Source organism: Mustela putorius, unplaced genomic scaffold, assembly GCF_011764305.1.
Source record: "Mustela putorius furo isolate JIRA1106 unplaced genomic scaffold, ASM1176430v1.1 tig00000508_pilon_pilon_pilon, whole genome shotgun sequence".
Classification (NCBI taxonomy): domain Eukaryota; kingdom Metazoa; phylum Chordata; class Mammalia; order Carnivora; family Mustelidae; genus Mustela; species Mustela putorius.
The window spans coordinates 21,421,701-21,446,805 of record NW_025421402.1 but is presented as its reverse complement, the minus strand read 5'-3'; the positions used below and the strand labels follow the sequence as shown (position 1 = coordinate 21,446,805).

Sequence of the window (25,105 nt, the reverse complement as noted above, 5' to 3'; positions counted from 1 at the left end):
AGATGAGAAAGCGTAAAGTGTGGACAGCCGTAAGGAGGAAGAAATCCAGTTTCCGCGGCCCAACCACCCAACAGTGACTGCAAATGAACACTCAGAAGGCGCGCGGGGGCTGCCTAGGGCCCCGACGTGGGGGCGTGGTCTCGCGCTGCCTCGGGCGGGGGCGGGCCCGCCCTCGGGCCCCGCCCCGCCCCGCCGGTGGCCAAGGGCGCGGCACCCTCACTTCACTGCGGAGCTGTGGTCTGCACCAATCGAGCGGAGGTGATCCAGGTAAGTCCACGCACTTACTGGCAACGCGGAGCGTGGGCCTCGGGGCGCTTCTGGTCCAGCGCTAGGCACCACCCCTACCTCTGCCATCCCGGGCTGAATAGGGATGCGCTCCCTTTCCCCTTTCTGGTCTGTACACTTCCATCTATCTTTCCATCCCCTTTGCCCCCCTGATGCACCTGCCCTGCATCCTCCCCCTGATGGAGTGGGTTTGGGGCGTTGAAATGGGGTCCACCTCGCTCTCTGTAACTCAGGGAGATTCTCAAGGTCAACACTAAAGTACCTTCCTTTCCTCTCTTCCTCTCTCTGGGTTGTGCAGACCCGGCTTCTTGTTTCTGCCTCCCGGAGCCCACCCGACCTTGCTAAGTGCCTGCTGGGGCAGGGGGCAGTGCAGGCCCGATCGGTAACAAGTGCCCTGGGAGCCCTATGCCTGCTGCGGATGTGGATGTGTTGCTAGGAACCCTCCGGGAGAACCTCCCAGGGAATTGTGTTTGTTTTCCTGCTGCCTCATAGAAACGTTTGTCTGTTTGTACTGAAACCCGTATGTGGGTCATTTCCTACCTCTGCCGGAGAGCGGGAGACTCCTCGAGGGAGGAGGACTCTTAACGTACGGTTCTGCTTTGGATTTGAGAGAATTTTCCTCCTTATCTGTGTCACTGCAGGGAGCCCCAGGGCCAATGTGGTGGGGCAGCTGCTGGGCGGTGGAAGGGGCTGGAGACTCATTGGTGAGTCATTCTCCTAAGTTGTGGCTTCTGCTGTTACTTTCCTTTCCGACCAGGAGTTTAGGAGCTACTTTGTAGCTTAAGGGACAAGTGAGTGTGGAACAGGAGATAAAGGAAAAGATGAGATAAGAGGGTGGGTTGGAAAGGAGTGACAGTTGGGGCTTTAATCTCTCAACTGGAGAAAGGGAGCCCTAGAGGGAAGGACACTGCTTTGCAGACCGATGGCTTTTTGCAGGTGCTGCGGACCCAGGCGTGGTCCTGTGGAATTGCTGCAGATTTGAGATGTCCTCTGTGCGTGGGAGCTGCCGCAAGGGCTTCTCTTGGGAAATGTGTAGATCACCAAGAGCCTGCAGTTTGTGGGAAGCACCCAAGGTTATCGGTCAGAGTTACAGGCTATGTTTTAATTCAGTGAACTCAGTACTAAGAGCATAGTATCCTGGTCAGGGGATCAAAATGTTTATTCTCACAAGAGTTAAATTTAACCAAGTTCAGTAAAATGAGCCTCTAATCCAAAGAAATACTTTTACCCCAGGGAAGGCGTTGTTTTGCTTCCGTCCTGACACAGTGTTACAGAAATAGAAAACTTTGTCAAGCAATTTTTTTTCCTTGAACTGATGTTACTATATATAAAACAGATACACTAGAAAGATCACTGTAGCCAGCTATAGAAAGTGTACACCAGGGGCTTCCTTGGATTAAGGAACAAAACTGGAGAAGGGCAGTCTTCCCCCTAATTTAGACTTCCTTTTGTTGGCTTAGAGCCCTGAAGAGACAGTCATGAAAGGGAATTTCCTGACTTGGAGGACAGCAAAGGGAGTGAACGTACAAGAAAGAAGGGTTTTACCCTATTATCCAGAGACAGGCTGAAAAGCCCCTGGAGCAGTTTTCAATGAAGTAGATGACAAATCAAGCCAGCAAGATGTAATTTAATGCCTGCTGCACAGTTAGCTGTATTTAAACCTATTATTCCCTATTTAATATTTAAATATTCTGAATCTGGATTCAGAATACAGTTGCCAACTACAACTGACCGTGAGCCATTTAGTATTTTTATGCAATGTTTTTTTTTTAAGAATCTACATAATGCTACAGTTTCTGCAGTTGAATTCATCCATACCACTTATGAGTTTGCAGTCCTCCTGAAAAAGGAGGATTCAGCAGTTATGAGCTAGGATACTACTGTGTACAAAAGCATTCCTGTTTCCCTCACCCTCTCTTCCAGTGTCTACCTACCTACTTAACCCTTGTGAGGAGAAAAACATCAATGAGGAGCTGGGAAAAATTGCAGTACTTTCCAAATAACATTTGCAAATACTTTTAAGGATTTCATCGTTTGGGCTTCTAAGTCCCCCTGTTGACCCTCTGAGTTCTTGCCAGCGTTGACCTGTTCATTAACTGAACTCAGTTTTCTAATACTTTGGTGCTTTAGTTCACTCTTTTTTTTTCCCCCTTAATTTATGGTATTTTAATTCCCATCCAAAGCAAAGTGAATGATTTTGGCTCAGCTTCATCCTAAATACAGACAGGCATAAAGAGACTAACCCTGTTTCAGGCAGCTCCGTGGTTCATTTATCCAGAATGTCCGATACCCTTGTGAGGACTCAGCAGCTGCTGAGAATTAACTATGGTCTGCCCACATTTCTTGGGATGGAAAATCCAAGTGGTGTCACTGTGACTCATTTGAGATTTTTATTTTCCTCTTGTGGAAGTCAGGGCTTAATTTCCCCATGACCTTCAGTTCTGTGTAATGTCAGTTAAGGCACAGGTTGTGTGGAAGTCATGATGGGAAAAGAAATACCAATTTCTGTGTTGCTTTGCTCCTTGCAAACCTGCACACTCGAAAGACTGGAGGAAGTTTTTCCTTCCTAGCATTTTTCCTCTTGTCATACTGCAGTGCTGACACTCATTAAAAGAAATTTAAAAATAAGTTACTTTTTGGACCTCTTCCAAGTTTTTTTCTTTCTTCCAACTAGAAAGTTCTCAGGCTTTAATCTGTCACAGACTTGGAGTTAATTATTAGCTCTCTACTCCTATTAATATAGTTCATGCTCAGGAGAGAGTCTGGGGAGATAGAAAAGTTCCAAAAGAAGTCAGGTGTGGTCAGACTTGAACTCCAATCAAGAGGCAGTAAGGGTGAGGGTGGAAAGCATAGACTCTGGAGCCCAGCAGCTCTGGCTGTGCGTGAGTCCAGGCTTCCTCTGTGATGGCTGTGTGACCTTGGGCAGATTACTTAACCTTTCGGATGCTCTTAACCTTTTCCTCATCTGCAAAATAAAAGTAATACGATATAGTAGGTATGCTCTGAGCAGCTAATACTGGTCAGCTACTTAGAATAGTATTTAGCATACATTTAAATAATACAAGCTAATAATAGGTATTACCGCTAATAGTTGATTTCTCCTACCACGCTAATCTGTATCACTGCACATACCCTTCTAGTCTCTACCCTTCCAGACACACTGATGTCCTTTCTCTTCCTTACACAAGCAAAGCCCTGTCCTGGCTCCTGTGTCCTCGCTGTTGACTCGCCCTGTGTCTCTCTTCCCCATCACTTGATGTCCTTCAGAGCCCTTCTCTCAATCTGCTGTGGCCCTGTTTCGTGGTCCTCCTGTGTTGTCTGGCTCCCCATCACTGTGTCTTCCGTGGGGTTAGGACCTTGGCTCTCAGCCTGGATGACCATCGGAGCCTTGCACATCTCACTGCCTCATGTGGTGCCCGGCAGGGAGTGGGGGATAAATCAGGGAAGAAACCATTCCCCAAAGCGATACTGAAGATAGTAGGTGCGGGCTTGAGGTAGGCACTCTATTTAGGTAAAATGGTTTGCCTGGCATTGATTGTATCAGATCAGCTCCATTTAGTGAATTATTAATTGTTAAAGTGATTTTTATCTTCTGCGCCCCATGGCTTCTCCCCATTCTTTCTCCTGCCCTCTGAGGTGGGTCCCTCCAGACCACAGGAAACGTCCTGCAGGCTGTCGCCGGGATCACATCCCCTGGGACACCTGCTCCAGATGGCCCAGCATGGCCCTGGACTCCTAGGGGAGGTGCCAACATACCTCTCACCCCACAGAGCCTTTCATGTCAAGAACCTGTTTGGGAAAGTTTGTCATCGCACCAGAAGGAGAACGAAGGAGTTGTTCTGTCTTGTTACAGTCTACTCTTCCTAGAGTCTTAAGGAGCTGAATTACCAGTTTTTTCTAGGGGAGACTCTGTTCCATTCAGGAAGAACTATTCCCATGAACTTGGGCATCATGCTGGCCCCGCCCTCCCCACCCTCCCCCACACCAGCCAGTGCACACAGTTAGGTATTGTTTGTTTGCAGCACGGACAGTTCCCCGAAGTGTTGGAATTAAAACCGCATGGGAAACTTGATTTCTTTTTTTTTCTTTGAGAGCACAAGCGGGAGGGACAGGGAGAGGGAGAAAGAATCTTTAAAGCTGAATGCATTTGGATTATAACACATTTATCTCTTAAAAGAGACAGACTCCCTACCCTTCTGATCATTAGCTTCTACTTTCCAAGTGTTCTGCCGGGAACACCGATGAGGAATCACAGAATGTGCTGGGGAAGTTCACCCTCTGGCCTGCTTCGGCTGTTCCGCCTCACTGAGTTCATGATCAAGTGCAGCATAAATAATGCTGTGCCTATTCAGCTAACTTGCACTTTTAGCCCTTGGAGAAATACCTACCAAATGTACAGTGCAATGGTGGAGAGTAGTTGTTCTTCCGCACCTGGGTGATTATTCCTTCTCTTCAATGTCCACGTACTTTTTAAAAAAATCTAGCTGTCCCGTGAAACTTTACACTCAGACAGATCTCGTTATCTGTTTCATGTAGAAGTGGCCAGAATGGGGGCGCCTGGGCGCCTCACTCATTAAGTGTCTGCCTTTGGCTCAGGTCATGATCCTGGGGTCCTGGGATCGAGTCCCGCATGGGGCTCCCTGCTCAGTGGGGAGTCTGCTTCTTCCTCTCCTCTATTCGTGGTTGCTCGTACTCTCTCTCTCTCCCAAATAAATAAAATCTTTAAAACAAAACAAAAGTGGCCAGAACTAGCATTTTGAAAATGTAGGATGGACACAAAGAAATTCTGTGATTCTTTTTTCTCTCCCATCATGGAAACAGGGAATTACTTTTGTGTGGCTTCCCTCCAGGCTATAAAATTTCTCCTTTGAGCTCTACATGGGTTCATGAAAGTCATCTTACCTGAGATGATTGTGAGGACTGTTCATTTGTCTAATCAGCTAGAGGCAGAAGTGAGGCTGGGCAGCTGCCCTGGGGGGCCGTGAGCAGGCTAAGTAGACACCGGACACAACCTCAGTTCTCAGAACCACCTTCCATGTTGGGGGCTCACGGAAGTCCATTTGAGACTGATCAGACCAGCCCTTTAAGTGACCATCCTTATGTTAGTCTCGTGAGAATGGTGTGTTTTGCCACATAAAATAAGCAGCTGTGTATAAGGAAGGTCAGATGACTAGCACAGGGAACCAGATAAGAATTTTAAGGAAACATGGGAGAATGGGTCCAAGTCAGTCTGTGAGTGTTTTTCATTGTCCCATTGCTGGGGGTGTGAAAAGGGACACAGCTGAGACATGGCAGGACCGTTTGAGGAGAACAGTCCTGCAGGTGGAAGTAGGGGGTGACCACTGTCCAGCTTGGCTTTTATCTGCTTATTTGAGGGCGAAGAGAGAGCTGAAAGCTGAAATCCTTTCTCCTTTAAAAAATCCAGTTGAGGGATGCCTGGGTGGCTCAGTGGGTTAAAGCCTCTGCCTTCGGCTCAAGTCATGATCCCAGGGTCTGGGATGGAGCCCCGCATTGGGCTCTCTGCTCAGCAGGGAGCCTGCTTCTCTCTCTCTCTCTCTCTCTCTCTCTCTGCCTGCCTCTCTGCCTACTTGTGATCTCTGTCTGTCAAATAAATAAATATAATCTTAAAAAAAAAATTCCAAACTATGGAAAGAACCTAGATGTCCATCAACAGATGAATGGATAAAGAAGATGTGGTATATATACACAATGGAATACTATGCAGCCATCAAAAGAAATGAAATCTTGCCATTTTGTGATGACGTGGATGGAACCAGAGGGTATTATGCTTAGCGAAATAAATCAGTCGGAGAAAGACAACTATTATATGATCTCCCTGATATGAGGAAGTGGAAATGCAACGTGGTGGGTTTGGGGGGTAGGAAAAGAATAAATGAAACAAGATGAGATCAGGAGGGAGACAAACCCATAAGAGACTCTTAATCTCACAAAACAGAGAGTTGCCAGTGGGAGAGGGGTAGGGAGAGGGTGGTTGGGTTATGGACGTTGGGGAGGGTATGTGCTATGGTGAGTGCTGTGAAGTGTGTAAGCCTGACTGTTCACAGACCTGTACCTCTGGCGCTAATAAAACATTATATGTTAATAAAAATTTTAAATATTTAAGGGAATTGAGGGAAATTGGAAGGGGAGATGAACCATGAGAGACTATGGACTCTGAAAAATAGTCTGAGGGTTTTGAAGGGGCGGGGGGTGGAGGTTGGGGGAGCCACGTGGTGGGTACTAAGGGCACGTGTTGCATGGAGCACTGGGTGTGGTTCATAAACAATGAATTCTGTTATGTTGAAAAGAAATCAATAAAAAATAATCTAAGTGATTTCATTTAGTAAAAGATAAATTGATGTGATTTCATGGCTCAGAAGTGATCGTTGGAGGCAAGTGCTCAGATACGAAGCCTGCCTTTTACTCCCATTTGTGCAATGTTGATTGTACCCTAGGGAGCTCCTTTTGGCAGCCGAGAGAGACTTGAGTAAATACTGAAGGAAAGCTTCATCCCTGGGGTGTTCTGATGAATGTGGCTCAGGAAGAGTTCTGGGTAGTCCTTGGAACTGAAGGAACCCCTACCCAGTGAGATAGGGGAAGTGGTGGCAGAGGCAGGAATTGGAGGGAATCAAAGCAACGCCCCTAAGCGCTATGGTGGGATGTTTTCAGAGAGAACCTGTCAGTGAAATTTCTTGAGGCGGGGGTAGGGGGACTACCTTAGGCAGATGTCCTAATGAAAATCCGTGTTGCCAACTCAGACACTGGAATGGAGCGTGTTTTCTCAATGAAGCCCCAGCTCGATCCCTTCTCAAGGGGGCACTTGGCACTGGTGCCTTGGGGCTTTCTTAAAATCCGCTGGGCTGAAGATAGTTGCCCCAGTCTCCCCCTGGAAACCCATGTCTGTTGCCCACTGTCCTCTACCTCTCCTGCTTCAAAATACTGCTTTTCTTTCCTTACCATGGTGAGGTCTTCCAAAAATCATTTTCAGCTATTTAATCCTCTGATTAAAAAAAAAAGAAAAAGTTACACATAGGGGGTGCCTGGGTGGCTCAGTGGATTAAGCCTCTGCCTTTAGCTCAGGTCATGATCTCAGGGTCCTGGGATTGAGCCCTGCATGGGGCTCTCTGCTCAGCAGGGAGCCTGCTTCCCCCACCCCCGCCCGCCTCTCTGCCTACTTGTGATCTCTGTCAAATAAATAAATAAAAATCTTTTTTTAAAAAAAAGTTACAATTAGAAGTGTTGCTGTTTTAAAAAATATGATGTAGAAGTAATTCATTTTAAAGTATTTTCCAAAAGGGCATCTATTAAAAAAAAAAACAACTCACAGCTAACATTATATTAAATGATAAAAGCCTGAATACTTCCCCCCAAAGATGGGGATCAAGATAAAGATGTCCTTTCTGGTCACTTCTTTTCAACACCATATTGGTTCTGGTCCGGGTGATCTAGCAAGGAAAAAGAAGTAAAGGCATTCCCAGTGGAAAGGAAAAAGTAAAACTGTCTTCCACGGATGACGCGATCCTGTATGTAAAGCATTCCATGGATCCGGCTCTCCCTTCCCCTGGGCTCTGGTGCTCCTGCTCTGTTCCTCCACTTGGCCCCTGCCTAGAAACCGCAGGTCCTGCTCTGGAGCTGGAGTTCTGCAAAGGTGTGTCTCCTCACCACTCCCTACTGTGGGGGAAGGAGTAACCTAACTCCTGGGTAAGGGGCAAACGCTTCACAGGGGGGTGTGGTAGCAAAGAGGTAGACCCCGGGGGTCAGTTGGCTTGTGTTGAGACCTCAGCTTTGCACTCACTAGATGTGGGGCCTTAGACAAGTGGCTGAACTACTTTTGCCTCAGTTTTCTTCTCTGTGAAATAGGGTTGAGAACAGTAACTACCACACAGGATCGCCGTGGGGAGTTGTTAATTGATGTAAACTCTCCCATGGGCCGGACGGGGGAGAAGTAGTAGGTCTTCTAGGATGTGTTCGGGATGTAGTGGTGATAGATACTATTTCCCATTTTGCTATTTCTGCCATGTGGGCTGGAAAACTCCATGAGGAGTTAGTTTGGGTGTAGAGCCTGCTTAAGGGTCATTCTCTCTTTAAAGAAAGGAAGGAAAGAAGGAAGAGAGAAAGAGGGAAAGAAATGCAGATTGCCAAGCCCCACTAAGGATCAGAGACTCTGGGGAATGGGGTGCATTTTAACAGTTGACCTTGATGCTGCTGAAGTTTGAGAACCATTGATGTGCAACATAGGACAGCCCCGAACTGTGATTTTGTCCTCCTGGAAGTTACTATAGAAAATGTAAGCAGGAGGGCGCCTGGGTGGCTCAGTGGGTTAAGCCGCTGCCTTCGGCTCAGGTCATGATCTCAGGGTCCTGGGATCGAGTCCCGCGTCGGGCTCTCTGCTCAGCAGGGAGCCTGCTTCCTTCTCTCTCTGTCTGCATCTCTGCCTACTTGTGATCTCTCTCTGTCAAATAAATAAATAAAATCTTTAAAAAAAAAAAAAAAAGAAAAGAAAATGTAAGCAGGAGACGTTCTCTTCCCCTAGCATGGTCGGAAATGTGTACTATTTCCATCGATCAGTGTTCGTTCAAGTATGTGTGGGAATAGCTAAGCGAGCAGCCTGGAACACATGTGCACATTCAGGCGCACGCCTGTAGCCCACGCGGGTCAGTGCAGAGTACAGGCGTGGTGGAGGAAGGGGTAGGACCTGGCACTGGACCAAGCATGGGCAGGATGGGCCAGCGGAACGGATACAGGAGGCGGAGCTGCCCGCGATGTCCTGCGGCACTTGTTTCTTAACCCTCAGCACAGGGGCTCCCACCTTCTCCCCTTCCCCTAAAACCCGGCTGTCCAAGGGTCGCCCTCACCAAAGCCAAGAACACATCTTGGTCTGTTCATGCATCTTGGCGCAGGTGTCCATTGGTTCCTCTTTGGAGCTCTTCCTTCCTTCCATTTGGGGTCGGTACTGGTCCCATTCTTCGTGCCTTGGAAGCTCTTTCCATGTGGAAGAGCGGAGTCCTCCCCCAGGGCCATCTTGGCTAACCGTGGGGCTGCTTGCTTGGTTGTACACCTTGCCCTTTGGGAAGTGAACATTTCTGCTACTAACACACAAAAGTCTTGCACTTTTGCCTCCTCCCTTCCCCTCTTCTTAGTCCCTGGGGGGAGAAGCAGCAAGTACTGACTGTTCCGTGGTGGGTAAAAGCCCCTCTCATGATCTGGATCTGTCCTCCCTGGCCCTGTCTCCTAGTGCTCCCCCCATCTGCGGGGGTGGCGGGAGGGCTGGCCACACCAGCCGCCTTTCTGTCCCACGTGTGTGCCAGGCTTCTCCTTCCCTGGGGCCTTGGCACTTGGCGTGAACTCTGACCTGAATATTCTCTGCCCGGAATGTTGAGTGCCGTTTGTGTGGGGGTGTGAATGTCGCTGCAGCCAAGTCTTCCCAGTCTTAATTGAGATATAATTGACATATGGTACCATGTGGGTTTAAATATATAATACATTTCTTTGACATTTATATGGCTGTACGATTGCTGTTGAGTGTGAGCGAACGCCTTGGCGTATTTCTTATCAGACTTCTATCCTCATTCGAATGTCGATGACTTAAGGATGGGGACCCCATCCTGTCCACTGCTGTGTCCCCCACCCCTCAGCAGATGCCTGGCATACAGTAAGCATTTTCATGTTGTGGTTGAATGAGTAAATTAGTGTTCTTAGGTACATTGTGCTGTCCACACTAGAAAACTAATTCTCCCTAGACACTGTATGCTGCCCACACTGGGAATCTAAGTCGACCAGCGTTTTGCTGAATTTGAATCTGTTGCCAACAGAGTCAGACCTAATTTCTGAGTCAGAGCACCTTACTGATTTGTAGGAAAACCAGTGTCTCCTTATTTAGGAAGTATGACCTATGTGGGCAGAGACACACACTTACCAGTGTTTACAATATGCCTTCATATTTGGGCCAGCATGTATTAAGTTGTTCATACCAGAAGCTTATCTAGTTTATTTCCTTTGTGTTTTTTTTTTTAAGATTTATTTATTTTAGAGAGAAAAAGAGCATGTGGGAGGAAGAGCAGAGGGTTAGAGAGAGAGTCCCAAGCAGACTCCATGCTGTGCACAGAGCCCGACGTGGGGTTCGATCTCACGACCCTGAGATCACGAACTGAGCCCAAACCAGATGTTTTTCTGACCACCCAGGCACCCCTAGTTTATTTCCTTAATTCCTCAAATCATCCTGTGAAATAAGTAGTTAGTATTCTCCTGTTCTGTAGAGAAATTAGATGACATTCCCAAACTCACAGAGGCAGCGAGCATCTAAACACAAACCCATCTGACTCCAGAACATGAGTCTCATATCCTGCTGTCTCTATACCTGTGGATCTCTGCATAGGAGAAGACAAATCATAAAACAGTATTCAAGTCTAGGAGTAAAAACATTTCCAAAAGGACCTCTACTCTTAAATAAGTGATAGGAAATGAAATACAAAATCTAGTTTCTTTTAAACCTTCAACTTAATATCCTTTCAGCTGAACAATTGTGACTCATCTCCAGACGGCCGGCTGGGGAACAGGTAACTGAAGCACGGGAGAGGAGACAGAAACCCTTCTGTGCTGTTTCTGCCTTTCCCAGTACATGCACTTCCATTTTGTAGGGTACATGGGTCCCCAGCTCCTGATCATGGCGCTGAAGGGGAAGATCTGGAACTGGGTGTGTGTTCAAGTTGCTGGTTTGCCTGTTTCTCCCAGGAGAACATGAGCCTCATGAGGGCAGGGACCCAAGTCTGGGCTCTTCATCTCCAGCATGGGGGTCCCCAGTGAGCGGTGCACAGCAGGTGCTCAGTAAACTTGAACAAGCAAGAAGCAGGTGAACACATGCTCACCTCCCCTCTCGGGCCTCTCTGGCCACAGTGCCAGTTTCCGAGGTCCACGCTGGAAACCTGCTTCCTCCTGAACACTCCTGCTTTTCGGATACTTGAACACAGCTGGCTAGGAGTTCAGAAAAAGAAGTGAGTATATATAGTTATAAGTTAGCTGTGTTAAAATAGCCATTCTAAATAAATTCTTTTTTTTTTTTAAAGATTTTATTTATTTATTTGTCAGAGAGAGAGGGAGAGAGAGCGAGTACAGGCGGACAGAATGGCAGGCAGAGGCAGAGGGAGAAGCAGGCTCCCTGCTGAGCAAGGAGCCCGATGCGGGACTCGATCCCAGGACGCTGGGATCATGACCTGAGCCGAAGGCAGCTGCTTAACCAACTGAGCCACCCAGGCGTCCCCTAAATAAATTCTTAAATGTAGATTATCATTCGTTCAAACATCCCCTTTTATAATTGAATCAGGGCAGAGACCGTTCACATTAACACATGACACAACCTAATCCCAAACTTCTGCTGAGTGTTCCGCACCTGCCAGTCGTCATGCTGGGCGCTGAGAGCATCCCCATACCCGAGTCTCCCCAAGGCTTCCTCGCAACAACTGCAGGGGCGGGTGGGTACCACCAGTGTCTCCATTTGACAGATACGGAGGCTGAAGCCGCTGAAATACGTGAAGAATTTCCCCCAAGGACACACAGCTAGGAAGTGTGGCAACTGGGTACTGAGCTCAGTGTCATTCCAGAACATCCTGAGTGAGTGACGAGATTCAGGCTGGAAGTCCCATATGACTGGTCCCATAGCCGTGTATTGTCTAGTTCTCTGATTTCTCAATTCCTGTTGTCAGGCCATTTCCATATGACTTTTTGGTCTGTATCTGCTCATCGTGGAAATTATAGGAAAGTACAAAGGAAGTCTACAGTTTTCCTGTCTGGGAATAATTAAGCTTATAATTTTGATACTTTCTTTTAAAATTTCTCCTGTTAGGGAAAAAAACTAAGATTATTCTGTATATACATACACTTTTTGAAATTTTTTAACCTAACATGCTTTATGTTAAGCCCATTTCAGCACCTTTAATCATGTGCACGCCATTTTAGTGGTTATACACTATTCTGTTTATGGGTGCACTTGTTTTTTTAATTAGTCCTCTTTTCCTGGTCATTGTGCCATTGCTGTTGTTACTGTTACAAATGGTGCTTAGGTGAATGTCTTTGAACCAAATCTATCTGAGTGTCTGATTATGGCCTCCAGCTAGCTTCCCAGTGAACTAACGAATCAGAAGGTATGAAAGATGTAAAGAATATTCCCGCTGCCGGGCTCTTCTCCAGAGGGTTCGCTTTTGCACTTCCCCACCACTGTGTAATCGTGCGGATGAGGTACTTTTAAATAGGCACCTACATTCTGTCCTGTTTATACAGATTATAGCTTCTCATATACACAGCTGGAGTGCAACCAGCCTCGAAAACAGGGTGATGATTAACAAACGCCATTGTACAGCCAGGCGGGTTGCAGAGGACTCTAGACCTGCTTTGGAAACTGAGCTCCCAAGGGGCTGTTAGGCCACATGCTGTGCATCTGGCACCATGTCCAAGACCCAGGTCTAGGGCAGAGCTCCCACCCCCAAGAGCACCTTATCCTCTTGGGTCGCTGGAAGGGTTGCTGGTGAGCAGAGCAGGTATGTAATCAACAAAGTGTGAAGTGCAGCGCGGGGAGCGCCCATGCCAGAGGTGCGGAAGCCTGTGCCCCAGAGAAGCTATCTGCCAGCTCCAGGGCTGGGACAGCCTCGGGCGTGGCTGTGGCTGAGGCTGCCAGGGCTGGGCCTCTGTCAACTGCACTGCCTCCTCTTAACCAGTGTGCACACCTGCACCCGAACCCACAAAGGCCAATCTTTAAGGGGTGGGAGCATCCATGTCTTTGCCCTGCATTCCTCAGAACAGAAGGACTCAGCCGGTGATGGGAATTTTGGGGAGAGTGGGGGGAACTCGGACTGAGTTTGTGAAAGGACAAACCTGAACCATTTTCCAGTCCCTGTTGGATTTATGTTTTCAACAGCGATAGTGACAGAGCTTTTTTCGTGTCCTGACCTTGTCTTTCTCTGCTTCAGAGGTTTTAGTAGATACTTTTAAGGAGAACAAAAGGGAACTTAAATTCCTTAGGCGCCTGCTCTATGTGAGGCTTAGTTCCAGGTGACAAACATTCTGTTGGTTGGAGGTGTCATTCCCAAAAGCCGCATCGAGCGGTGGCACGGTGGCGTGCTTTGTTTATTCCACAGGTGTCTGTAGGCACACTCTGTGCTTGGCATCAGGATGTTAAACACAGTCACCCCTTGTGGGAGCTGGGTAGCACACCCTGCTCTGGCGTTTGAAGCAGGACTCCTCACTTGGCGGGAGTACCAGGGGGTCATGGAGGGCTGTGCTGCCCATCCTACAGCTGGCTTCCTGGACTTTGTTCTAGCGTCTTTGCAGGTATGTCCAGGCTCCTGCAGGGAGAGGTTCAGGGAGGTAGGCACTTTGCCCCCATGTGAGCACACTTGCTGTCCCATGGCTCGCTATGCAGTCTTTTGCAAACCACCCACTCTAGCACTGGACTCTGGGTCCCCCTTACTATAAATTCTCTGCCCTTGAAAGGTACTTGTTCTTCTGGTTCTGCTTGCCCCTACCCAGATTGCTTTTCCCTAATACCCATCACTGGAGCAAGGGAGGAGGAGGGTCGCTTTCACTCGAGTGTGAATCCCAGATTACATACACACTTTGGGAGAGGAGCTCAGTAGTAAATACTAATTTCAGATTGTAACTTTTTGAGCAGTCACCTGAGTGTTCATTGCCTGCAACAGAAAGATCTACTCAAGAGGTACTTGTCTGGCCACTTAGCTTCTCGTACCCCAAGGTGGTGCAAACCAGGAAAACCAAGGGCGGTGACTAAGCCATGAAATTTTGCCATGCCTGGGTATTTGGGGAAGAATTCTAAAACCCGCTTGGGTCTTAGTTCTGCTTTCTTCTGCTTGAGCCTCCATTTCCTTCTCTGGGAAGTGAAGCTAATGGGATTTTTGAGGGGGGGTAAAAGTGGCTGAAAAGTGCTACACAAACACGGGTGACCCCATGCTGCCAGGGAGCCTGGCGTCCTGTCTGGAGACTGGGGTCTGGAAATGGGCTCTCACTTCAGGACTCTTTTGGCGTGCAAATACTGACCTAAGCCAACTATGCTTAATTGACTGTCCTGACAGAGTGAGTGACAGCTTCATTTTAAATGACCTGTCTAGCCAAATGCTATTCAGCCCCAAGTACATCACATAGGTTGGGAGGGTCACCCATTGCTATTTTCAAAGAGGTGTTCAGGATTCGTCTTATATTTTTGTCTCGGTAACTGCTACCTCCTGGAGCTGATTTTCTGCATTTCAGGAAGCAACTAATTCTAGAAGGGAATGAGGGCAGGAAGGTTTGGAGGGCAGCCAGAGACCGCTTGCTTTCTGCAGCCATACCTGATGGTGGGGAGAGAGTGTCCAGGAGGCGTTCCTGTGCTGAGTCATGGCGATAACCCTTTGCAGTGTGTCCCCTCCTTCCCTAACCCAAGCAAGGCGGGCTGAGCACCCCTGGGATACCGTGCAGGGTAAAGAATGTAGAAGGAGAAACTGGGGAGAATTACTATGGATGGTGAAGGGGTGGCAGTGCAGACTTTAGGACTTCAGCAGTAAATGTCACTTTTGAGTCCTAAGGGAAGAGTACTTTTGAAGAACAGACCTGCTTTCTGGCCCCAAATTCCACACTGAGAAAGGCGCTTGACCCCAGCATCAGCGCAGCTCTCTGTTTTCAAGTGGGATTAAAAGCGAACGTTGGAACTGGATTAGAATCTAAATGTGAATCCCAGCTCTGGTGCCTTCTGTTTTGGACCCAGCAATGTGCCTTCACCATCGGGGTATTCTTTGGGAAATAGGGTTATTCCATCTTTGCTGGGTTGTTGGTGAGGTCAACCAGAAACACTCTGGGGCAGGGGAGCCCACCTAGGCTTGGAGGACAGATTGCAATGAGCAAGTTAGGAGGGTGGATGTTTTAAACCAGATGCAGAACATAGGCAGGAGCTGCTGGCCTGTGGCAGCCTGGCCCGCGGTGCCTGGGCAGGTGAGGATCTTGGGAATCAGCCTGGCTGTGCTCCGTGTCCTGCCTGCCTCAGTGGTCTGCCGACCAAAGTCAGAGCAGTTGGACGGCCGGCACTGATCCTACCGTGAGATGATGAGGGCCTCCTCCCACCTGCCAAGTTCTCTTCTTGCTGGCCAGTCCGTTTCTTCTCTTTCCTTTCCTTCTGGGGCAGAACAGTAACTAAAATAGCTCAAATGGTAGAACCCTGAAAAATGCTAAGATTCGCTTGTTCTCCATTTTATAATGACATTTTTCGAATATACAGAAAAGCTGGAAGGATCATACATTTACCATCCGTAGAGCCACTGTCCGGTTTCCATAGTTAACACTTGGCTCTGTTGGTTTGTATTGTCCTTTCCTGATCCATTTCAGATAAGTTGCAGGCGTCAGATCACGTCCTGGGGCTAGTTTTGAAGCGAGGAGTGGACCTGGCTCCCCGGAGCTGCCCAGAGCCCAGTCTCTTAGCAGTGTGATGGGCTCCGCCTGCCACTGGCTCTCCTGCCCTCTCCCAGACCAGCGTGTGCCCCAGGATCAAAGGGAGTCCAGGGTGCCTGCCCTCAGTGACCCCCCCCATGCCAACAGACTCGCAAAAACTTGGAATCACCGTATATTGTTTCATATCCTGCCTCGCCCCCCCACCTCTCTCCTCTCTCTCAAATTTAATAAATCCTTTACATTTATTAAGGGATTTATTAACCTTTTTTAAAAATTATTTTTATTAACCCTGTTAACCTTTTTTTTTTTTTGTGAAACTATGGTTTTTCAGCAGTTGTGTCCTCTTCCAGCAATGCCTACCGCAGTGGTACAGCTTCATTGGAAGAGAACACGTGATATGATCACACGCTCTTCTGCATGTACATTGCATACTTGCATAAGAGTCTGTTGTGTGACACACAGTGACGTCTGCATCACGTTTACTCACAGCTTTCTGACCTGTAGGTAGACCTTCAGAGGGAGTGAAGCCCCGAGCTGCGGGCCTCCTGCGATGGGCGCCTGCGGTGCTGGGTGGTATCCTAACTCGTCTCCTTTCCACAGAGCCAGCATGGCTGTCCTCTCTAAGGAATATGGTTTTGTGGTTCTCACCGGTGCCGCCAGCTTCATAATGGTAGCTCATCTAGCCATCAACGTTTCCAAGGCCCGAAAGAAGTACAAAGTGGAGGTGAGTGGGATCCTAGATCTGTTGAGGCAAGAACTTCTTTTCAGTCGTGGAAGGAGAGGTGAGAAGCCAGAGGCCAGCAGTGGCAGTCTGAGGACCACATCCACTCGAAATCCTGCCCTTTTCAGGCAGGAAGAAGGCAGGAAATGGGGGGCCCTGCTGGGGAACCGTCTCCATCTTGTTTTCACTTGATCTCTTTGTAGAAAGACCAACTGTGTTGGGGCGAGAACGGTATGGCCTTTGGCTGGAGCTGTGTGCCAGGAAGAGTGTTATTTTCTAGCGAGGGTAAACAGGCAGGACCACATCAAACCAGAAAGCTGCTGCACAGCAAAGGAAATTGCCAACAAAATGGAAAGTGCCACCTACTGCATGGGAGGAATTTGTGCGAATCATACATCTGATAAGGGGTTAATTTCCAAAATGTGTAATTCATACAACTCAATAGCAAAAAAAATAATAATAATTTAAAAAATTTTAGAATTTAGAAATTTAGAAACTGGGCAAAGGAGCCAAACAGCCATTTTTCTAAAGACCACATACAGACGGCCCGCAGGCACCTGGAAGGGTGCTCACCGTCACTCATCATCGGGAAAATGCAAATCAAACCACAGTGAGATGCTGCCTCACGCCCGGTGGGGAATGGCTATGAGCAAAACGAGAAGAAATAGCCAAAGCTGTCGAAGGGGGAGAAAAGGGAACACACTGTTGGTGGGAATGTAAATTGGTGCAGCCACTATGGAAAATAATGGAGGGTCTTCAAAAAATTAAAAATAGAACGACAGTATAATGCAACAGTTTCACTTCTGGGTATTTATCCCCAAAAAAAGAAAAAATGAAAACACTGACTCAAGAAGATCTGTGCACCCCATGTTCATAACAGCACTATTTACGGTAGCCAAGCCATGGAAGTAACCCAAGTGTCCATCAGTGGATGAGTGGATAAAGATGTGTGTGTGTGTGTGTGTGTGCGAGCGCGCGCGTGCGCGCACATGTGCATATACGTATTTATGTACATATATATGTGTTATATATATATATACACACACACATTATATATATATATTACTCAGCCATAGAAAAGAATGAAATCTTGCCATTTGTGACAACATTGATGGACTTTGAGGGCCTCATCCTAAGTGATATAAATCAGTGAAAGACCTAGATTTCATGACCTCACTTACATGGGGAATCTAAAAAAACAAGAGCTACAAGGTACAGCATGGCAGCCATAATGAATAATTCTCCATTATATATTTGAAAGTTGCTAAGAGCAAATATTAAATGCTCTCATCAAAAGAAAACGCTGCAACTGTGGTACCTAGACTTACTGTGATCACTCCACCACACACACATACATCAAATCATTACGTTACACGAAACTCATGTGTGTCAATTATACTTGGATTTTTAAACATAAGTAATACAAAGTAACTAAATAGAGTTAAGTGGTAAGTCTTCCTCATGTGCCACTTTAAAAATGGTGTTGTAAGGTGATTGTTTCCCAAGTGAAGAAACGTGTGGGGCTGAGGTTAGCCTGGGCTTAGACGGTAGACCTAAGAAGGAGGTCTATGAAATGCTTCCTTTCGTTCCTGCTGATCTAAAAAGGCTAATTACTGGGGTTGTCCCTGGTGAGCAAACTCAAATGTCTGCTTCTGTTCAGCAACTTATTGTTAGACTCTGACTAGAGCTTCTTTTTAAGTTTTCCTATGGATTTTCCTTTTTTTTTTTTTTTAAATGGACACATCCATTAAAGTTCTCACACTCAATTTCTGTTCTCCCATTAAAGAAAATCTTAGAAGGTTGCAGCATCTGATAGCTCGTGGGAAGGAGATGTTCCCCTGGGGTGTCTTTGTGCTGTGTGGGGAATCCAACAGTCACGACACAATGTCAAGGGCAGGGAGTCTGGCTCAAGCTGCCTCCCTCCCTTGTGTGACTGTGGCACAGACATACATTCGTAGGACTGGATATTAACAGAAATATATTGAATCTGCTTCTGAGAGTTGAGACCCCACTGCAAGTGTCAGGCAGAAAGTGATCACCTGTCAAGGGTAAAGTAGAAGTTGCTTGAGGATAGATGATCTTGGAGTTTGGCTGTAACTCAACACTCAATGCTGCTGCTCTTGACCATTCGATCCACGGTATCTTGTCCTCACAGTATCCCACCATGTACAGCACGGACCCTGAGAATGGGCACCTTTTCAACTGCATTCAGCGCGCCCACCAGAACACGTGAGTGTCGGCCCCGCACACCCCTGGGGAGGTCTGCAGTGTTGTGTCCTCTGCCAAGCACCTCGGCTTTTGGTCCTCCTGTTCACTGAGTAGCAGCTGGGATGATGATCGGGAGTTAAAAGAGTCTTAGAAAATATGTCTGTGGACAGACTGAATATTCAGAGTTGTTAGAAGAGTGGGGTTCTGGATAATCCTTCAAAAATGTCTTTCAAGTTGCATTGGCCTTCAGCAGCATTCGCCAGGCTTCCTGTCTAGGCTGAGATTGAATCTCCCAGCCCTGGGGAGGGAGTGGCTGTGAGCTCTGGAAGGAAATCCGCTGGCATTAGCCACCACCTTCCTCGTTAGAGTATTCAGAGCTGTGGACTTTGGCTCCCACGCAGGAGGAAAGAGGGTGGATCCTAGTGGTAGGGCCTCTCCCTGCCCTCAGCGTTCAGTTTTACTCTCCAGTGTCTGACTCAGCAAATAAGAGCTTCAGGGGTACGGGCACACGTCAGATGGGCACTTCTTACAAAACGGTCTCTGTCTATTCCAGGCTGGAAGTGTATTCTCCCTTCTTATTTTTCCTAGCTGTTGGAGGTGTTTACCACCCGGTAAGTTTTCCCAAGGAGTTTTCATCTATTTGGATTTTTTAAAAGATTTTATTAGAGAGTATGTGCATAAGGTGGGGGGTAGGGAGTCAGGGGGAACCGCTGACCAAGGAGCCCGACATGGGACTGGATCCCAGCGTCCTGGGATCACAACCCAAGCCAAAGGCAGACCCTTAACTGACTAAGCCACCCAGGCGCCCGTCTGTTTGGACTTAGTTCACTGAGCTATTAGGGAGGAACGCAGGAAGTGGATATTGAATGAACATCTTCAGTGCCCATTAAGAAGAATTTCATTCTTGCTAAAAAGTTCTTTAAGGCATATAGAACCTTCCCCATTTTTTTAATAGATCAGGAGAAGCCTCTTGGATACTATGTAACCATCCCAGGGGCAAATAGCCACGTAGAAAATAGAAGAATTTGAACCCAGGTCTGATCCTGCAGGGTTCATGTCCGTGATTTTCTCCTTTGTCATAGTCAGGCATTGATGGGTCACCTGAGGTCACAGCGGTGAACGAAACAGACCCAGACACCGGGTTAACTCTTACTCAGGGTCATTGACTCTAGCACATAAGTACATGATGCAGTTCGCCACAAGGCGATGCGTGCCACGGAGGAAAACCCAGCAGGCGGGAGGGAATGGAGTTCCAGATCGGGAGACCGCTGTGAGTGAGGACGTCAGGTGAGGACTGTGGCAGCTGCCAAGGTGACAATGAGGCAAAAGTTACGGAAGGGTAGGGAGCAGGTGTCGCAGGTGGTAGATGTCTTTGGGCAAAGCGCGAGAGCAAGGCCCTGAAGCCAGAGCCCGTCCAGTCTGTCTGGTGAACAGTGAGTGGGGCGACACGGCTTCCGTGGGGAGCAGACCACAGGGCCTTGTAGGCCGTGACGGCTTGTGGCTGGAGTGTGGTCTGCGGTGTACCTTACCGAAATAAAGCACGACCAGTCAGTCCCTCTAGTGAGGCATCCCCATGTCCACCCCTATCCCCTTCCCAGTCTGTCTGCCCTAGACTCCATTCCTGCGCTTTGGGCTCTAAGACTCAAAGAACTACTCTGGGGACATCTGGTGGTAACTGTGCAACATTACGGCCAAGCAGGGCCTGGCAGGTTGCCCATAGTGACTTAGGGGCCCGGGATTTTTATTTTCGGTGGTTTCACACACCTGATCATTAACCTTACCCCAGATCAACTAAACAAATCCTAAAGCACTAACCTTACCCCTTGGGAAGCCACTGATGAATGGTGAAGGCACATGAAGACTGGTGTGCAACATTTCATGTGCCCGCTCCCCCTCCCAGTCTGTCCTGACTGGTTTTGACCAGACGGTCACCCCAGGATGGCGCTCACGTAGGACTAGTCATCTTACGTGAGTTTTACTCTCTCTTCTCAAGGGCCATGGAAGGGGGAGACATCTGCCTCCAAGACCACATGTTCTGGGATGACAATAGGACACGCTCTGCCCACTTTTTCTAGCGGAGCCCTCAGCCCAAGTGCGGGCCGCAGCACAGCCTGCTCTGACCCCTTCTGGGGGACAGTGACGGGGGAGCCTCAGAGAAGCAGTGGCAGGCCCATGGAGACAGCCAGGCTTCTCCGCCAGTCCTGCCTTGGGGTCAGGGTCCTCTTGGGGCTTACCCTTCATGCCCCACCCCCGGCCTGCCTCTCCCTCTCTCATATGTCCACACCTCAGTCCCCAGGGCAAGCCAGAAGGTTCCTTCCACCCCATCCACCAGGAAGGTCAGCTCTCACCTTCCCCATCCACAAGCAGTTCATAGAAGAATCACAGATCTTTGATTTTCCTGAGACAAAGAACATGCCTCTACCCTAACTTTGTTAGGGGAGTGTTTTACCATATCCACGGAAGTTTTGGGAGAGCATTGTGTCTTCAGCCTTAGATGTTAATGTTTCTCCAGTGCTGATACTGATCCAGCCCTTCTCTTGCAGCGTGTAGCTTCTGGCCTGGGCTTGGCCTGGATTGTTGGACGAGTTCTTTATGCTTATGGTTATTACACAGGAGGTGAGTACATCACGACATCTGCCAAGGAAACAAATTAAAAATCCCATGCCACTGTATTTTTCTTCTTAGTGGGGCTTTAAAAAAAGGAGACGTACTTCGGTGTTTAGGGGGAAGCTCTGGTATCTTCCTTCTTACTAACCTTTGAAAAGTAACAAAACCTATTTGTACTAAGCACTTCATGTGTGTCCGTTGCTGCTCTGAGATCCGGTGGATGCTGTTTAACCTGCTAGCATTTCTGTGATGCAGATAGTGTGTCCTGTGCTATAGATGGAAAACGGAGGCTCAGAGCTACTCGTGTAAACTGGGAAGCCGGGATTTAAACCCAGGCAGCCCGACCCCAGAGCCCCCGCTGCTAATTCACTACGATAAATGGTTCCCCTAGAGAGAACAGGGAGAGACTCTTGACTCTACTTACCTCTTGAAAGTGGGGACACCCCCAGAGGTCCTGGAGCACAGTTGTTCTAATTATTATCCCCAGTTCTCTGAGGGTCCAGAGAAGACTCTGGGGACACATTTCTTGGCACGCCATAGCTGACTTACTGGCCACTGAGGCCAGGTGTTGGTTGACCTCTTAGGACCAGATGGTCTGACACGCGACCCCCGATGCCTTGCTAGAACGGCTGGTGGGTGTTGACGGCATTGTCCTCTGTCTGGCACCTCCAGTCACCTCTGTTCTCTCTCCTGTTTCAGAGCCCAGCAAGCGGAGTCGCGGGGTCGTGGGCTCCATAGCCCTCATTGGCCTCATGGGCACAACCGTGTGCTCTGCCTTCCAGCACCTCGGTTGGGTTAAGACCGGCTTGGGCGGTGGGTCCAAATGCTGCCATTGAAGAACTACAGGGTCTTCAAAAACTCATTCGTTTTGAGTGACTTAACTTTTATTGTCAGTGACTTTTTTTTTTTTCTAAATATAATAAAAACTTACCTGGCCTTAGCCTCATACCTAAACCTGACTCTGCTGATTTCTTTTGAGTCTCCTTCTAGGAGAAGTAGCCTGTTCTACTGGATGGGAGAGGTGGTGGGTACTGAGCCCCCTCCTCACCCTGCCACGGATGTTTACTGAGGTGAAGCTGGGGAAACATCCGGTTGTGGTAGTGTGTTCATAGTCATGCCACAGCCGTGAAAAATTGGGGCCCAAGGAAGGAAAGTCTGTCAGCCTGAGTTGGGATATAAGAATATCTTACACTTACAGTTAACACCTACGGTAACAAGGATTATTTATTTATTTAAGATTTTATTCATTTGAGAGAGAGAGCACAAACAGGGAGAAGCAGACTCCCCGCTGAGCTGGGAGCCAGACGTGGGGCTCGATCCCAGGACCTGGAGATCATGACCTGGACTGAAGGCAGGTGCCAACGTCTGAGCACCCAGAAGCCCATTTTGAAAATTTCTATTAAAGATTGCTTCTACTGCAGCACCTGGGTGGCTCAGTCCATTAAGTGTCCGACTCCTATCCTGGCTCAGGTCACGATCTCAGTCATGAGGTCCGTCTCCACATCGGGCTCCGTGCTAGGCATGGAGCCTGCTTAAGCTTCTCTCTCTTTCCCTCTGTCCACCGCCCCACTCTCTAAATAAGTAAATAAATAAAAATTTTTAAAGATTGCTTCTATTGCTTAAAAGCTCAAGTTATAGACTAACTTTATGAAACTTCACGGAGACACAAAGACCCAATAGCGTAGGTCGAAACAAGGAAGGACACCGTCAGCACAAAATGGGGAAAACCAAACAGGTTCGGTTGACTTGGAGGAGGCTGCTGGCTGGCAGAATGAGCGCTGCCCCCGACGGAATGTGGCTGTGAACTCAATTCACGGAGGGGTAGCGTCTATACCTGTGCTGCTCAGTACTATAGCCACAAGCCACATACGCTGTTTACATTCAGACAAATAAAATGTAAGTAAAACTCAGTTCTGTAATTGCTCTCATCACCTTTCAAGGCCTCTCTGACCCGTGAGGATTAGAGATGGGGTCTGCACCCAGGCCCGGCTCTCAAATCCATGCGTTTTCCACTCTGCTCCTCCATCACCTGGAGTGCTCTGCTCGGGGACTGGACTCGTCGGCCGTGGCCGCCTGACCGCCCAGAGGCCAGCAGTGTACACTCTTGCTGTGGCTGGGACATCTTCCCCAGCATGGAGCAAAAGGAGGAAAGTGAGGGCTGTTTTCATAAAGCTTTAACTTGCATCCTTTTTATATTAAAATGTCCTTTATAATAAATGAAGGTGATGATGAATGGTATTTGTGGTCCAGACTTGAGAAAAATTGACTTTATAACAGGCTAGGGTTATGGTTTCGTTTTTTTGGTTTTTGTTTCTCGTGTTTATTTTTTCGTAAGCAGCGCACCTCGGATGAGAGAACTTGTGGTTTCCTTTCGCATCACACAGTTGGGCACCAGGGGAGCAGCACGGGGGTGGCCTGGGCACGAAGGGCTGTTTTCACCTTTGTTGCAAGTCTGGACGGGATGTAAAGTCATGTGATCCGTCTTTGTCATTTTGCTCTTGTGGAATGGGCTCCAATGAAGTTTTATAGGGAACCCCACCACGGGAAATGATGCTGTGATTGAAGCGGGGAGCCCAGAGCTCGGCCTTTCCACTTCCCCAGGTGCCCCACCCAGGGTGCCTGAATCCACTGTGTACATCTCTGCTGCGGAGAGTAACAGCTACTTTCTGTTCAATTCCTTTGTCTCATGGAGAAAAAAAAATTTTTTTTGGTGTAAGTACTGCCCCTCACTGCTCGTCTAGCACTGTATGTCCCAGAGTCGGTTTATTTCTGTGGAGAAACAGATTCTGGCCTTTGCTGTAGGAGACAGAACCATTCGGGTCTAATTACTCCACATTGCACCGCAGAGGACCCCGCAGCAGGGAGCTGTGTGCCCTGGGGACAGATTTTATTAGCCTCCCTTAGCCTCAGTTCACCTGGCTGGATGGGGATAATGATAGCACTTCCCACAGAAAGTTCTTGAGATCAAACCACAGCACAGGCACTTTGCATGCCAGACTGCAAGGTGCACCCCAGGCCCGCCCAGCACACAGTGTGGGAAGCACGGGCGCCCCCTGCTGGTGAAGCTTCATGCATCAGGAGGCAGCAACCAGGGAACCTGACTAACCTCTTGGGCTCTAAAGAGCCCCTACTCCAGGGTTTGCCCGGGAGGGGGTTTCCAGAAGTTACCAGCAATTGGTGAACTGAGGGAAGCAGATGTCTCTCCCCAGTGTGGGTGGGCATCACCCAATCTGTTCGGGACCCAGACAGAGCAAAAAAGATGGAGAAAGGGGGAATTTGATTTCTACTTCAGCTGGGACACCCATTGTTTTCTGCCCTCGGACGCCAGTGTGCCCGGTTCTCGGTTCTCGGGCCTCGGGACGTGGACTTAGACCCTCCACCCCCTTGGTCGTTAGGCCTTCAGACTCGGACTGGATCACAGGCCCCGCTTTCACGGGTCTGCAGATGGCAGATGGGGGGCCTTCTCAGCCTCCATGATCACGTGAGCCGATTCTTCTAATAAATCTAATAGATCTTCCCTTACATCCACCTGCCTGCTCCCTTTTCTACTCCGCTGTGTCTCTGGACAACCTGACTCCCGCAGCTCATACACATAAACTGTTTCCCTAGGACGAGGACCCCCACGACAGGCTGAGAAGTTCCCATGGCCTGACGGCTCTGCAAAGACAGGCACTGTGTGTCAGGACAGGGAAGGACATGGAGCCTCAAGTTCCCCGGGGCCACAGCATTCATGACAGCCACGGAAGCCCAGCCTTGTGTCCCGAGTGCAAAGGACAAACCCCTGGCCTTCCATATGGAACTTCAGCCCTATTCTGCAGACTAGCATTCCGCGGAGACGGGGTTCATTTTAAAACACGAAGC

General features: G+C 48.4%; 1 protein-coding gene across 1 annotated transcript; it reads left to right on the top strand.

The window, feature by feature from the left end:
* The first annotated feature begins 111 nt into the window (after window positions 1-111).
* On the top strand, window positions 112-22,198 carry MGST3 (microsomal glutathione S-transferase 3). The gene is made up of 6 exons (XM_004751438.3): window positions 112-267; window positions 16,309-16,432; window positions 18,585-18,658; window positions 19,191-19,248; window positions 21,181-21,253; window positions 21,944-22,198. Exons 2-6 carry the CDS (start codon window positions 16,316-16,318, stop codon window positions 22,078-22,080), a joined length of 459 nt encoding a protein of 152 aa, XP_004751495.1. The 5' UTR covers window positions 112-267; window positions 16,309-16,315; the 3' UTR covers window positions 22,081-22,198.
* The last annotated feature ends 2,907 nt before the right edge of the window (window positions 22,199-25,105 follow it).

What these genes read in the sequence shown, in the direction of transcription:
- MGST3 (XM_004751438.3), top strand. Translation starts at nt 16,316, where the DNA reads ATGGCTGTCCTCTCTAAGGAATATGGTTTTGTGGTTCTCACCGGTGCC. An exon ending in GAAAGAAGTACAAAGTGGAG is followed by an intron (nt 16,433 to 18,584) that starts GTGAGTGGGATC and finishes TTGTCCTCACAG; the next exon opens with TATCCCACCATGTACAGCAC. An exon ending in TTGGAGGTGTTTACCACCCG is followed by an intron (nt 19,249 to 21,180) that starts GTAAGTTTTCCC and finishes CTTCTCTTGCAG; the next exon opens with CGTGTAGCTTCTGGCCTGGG.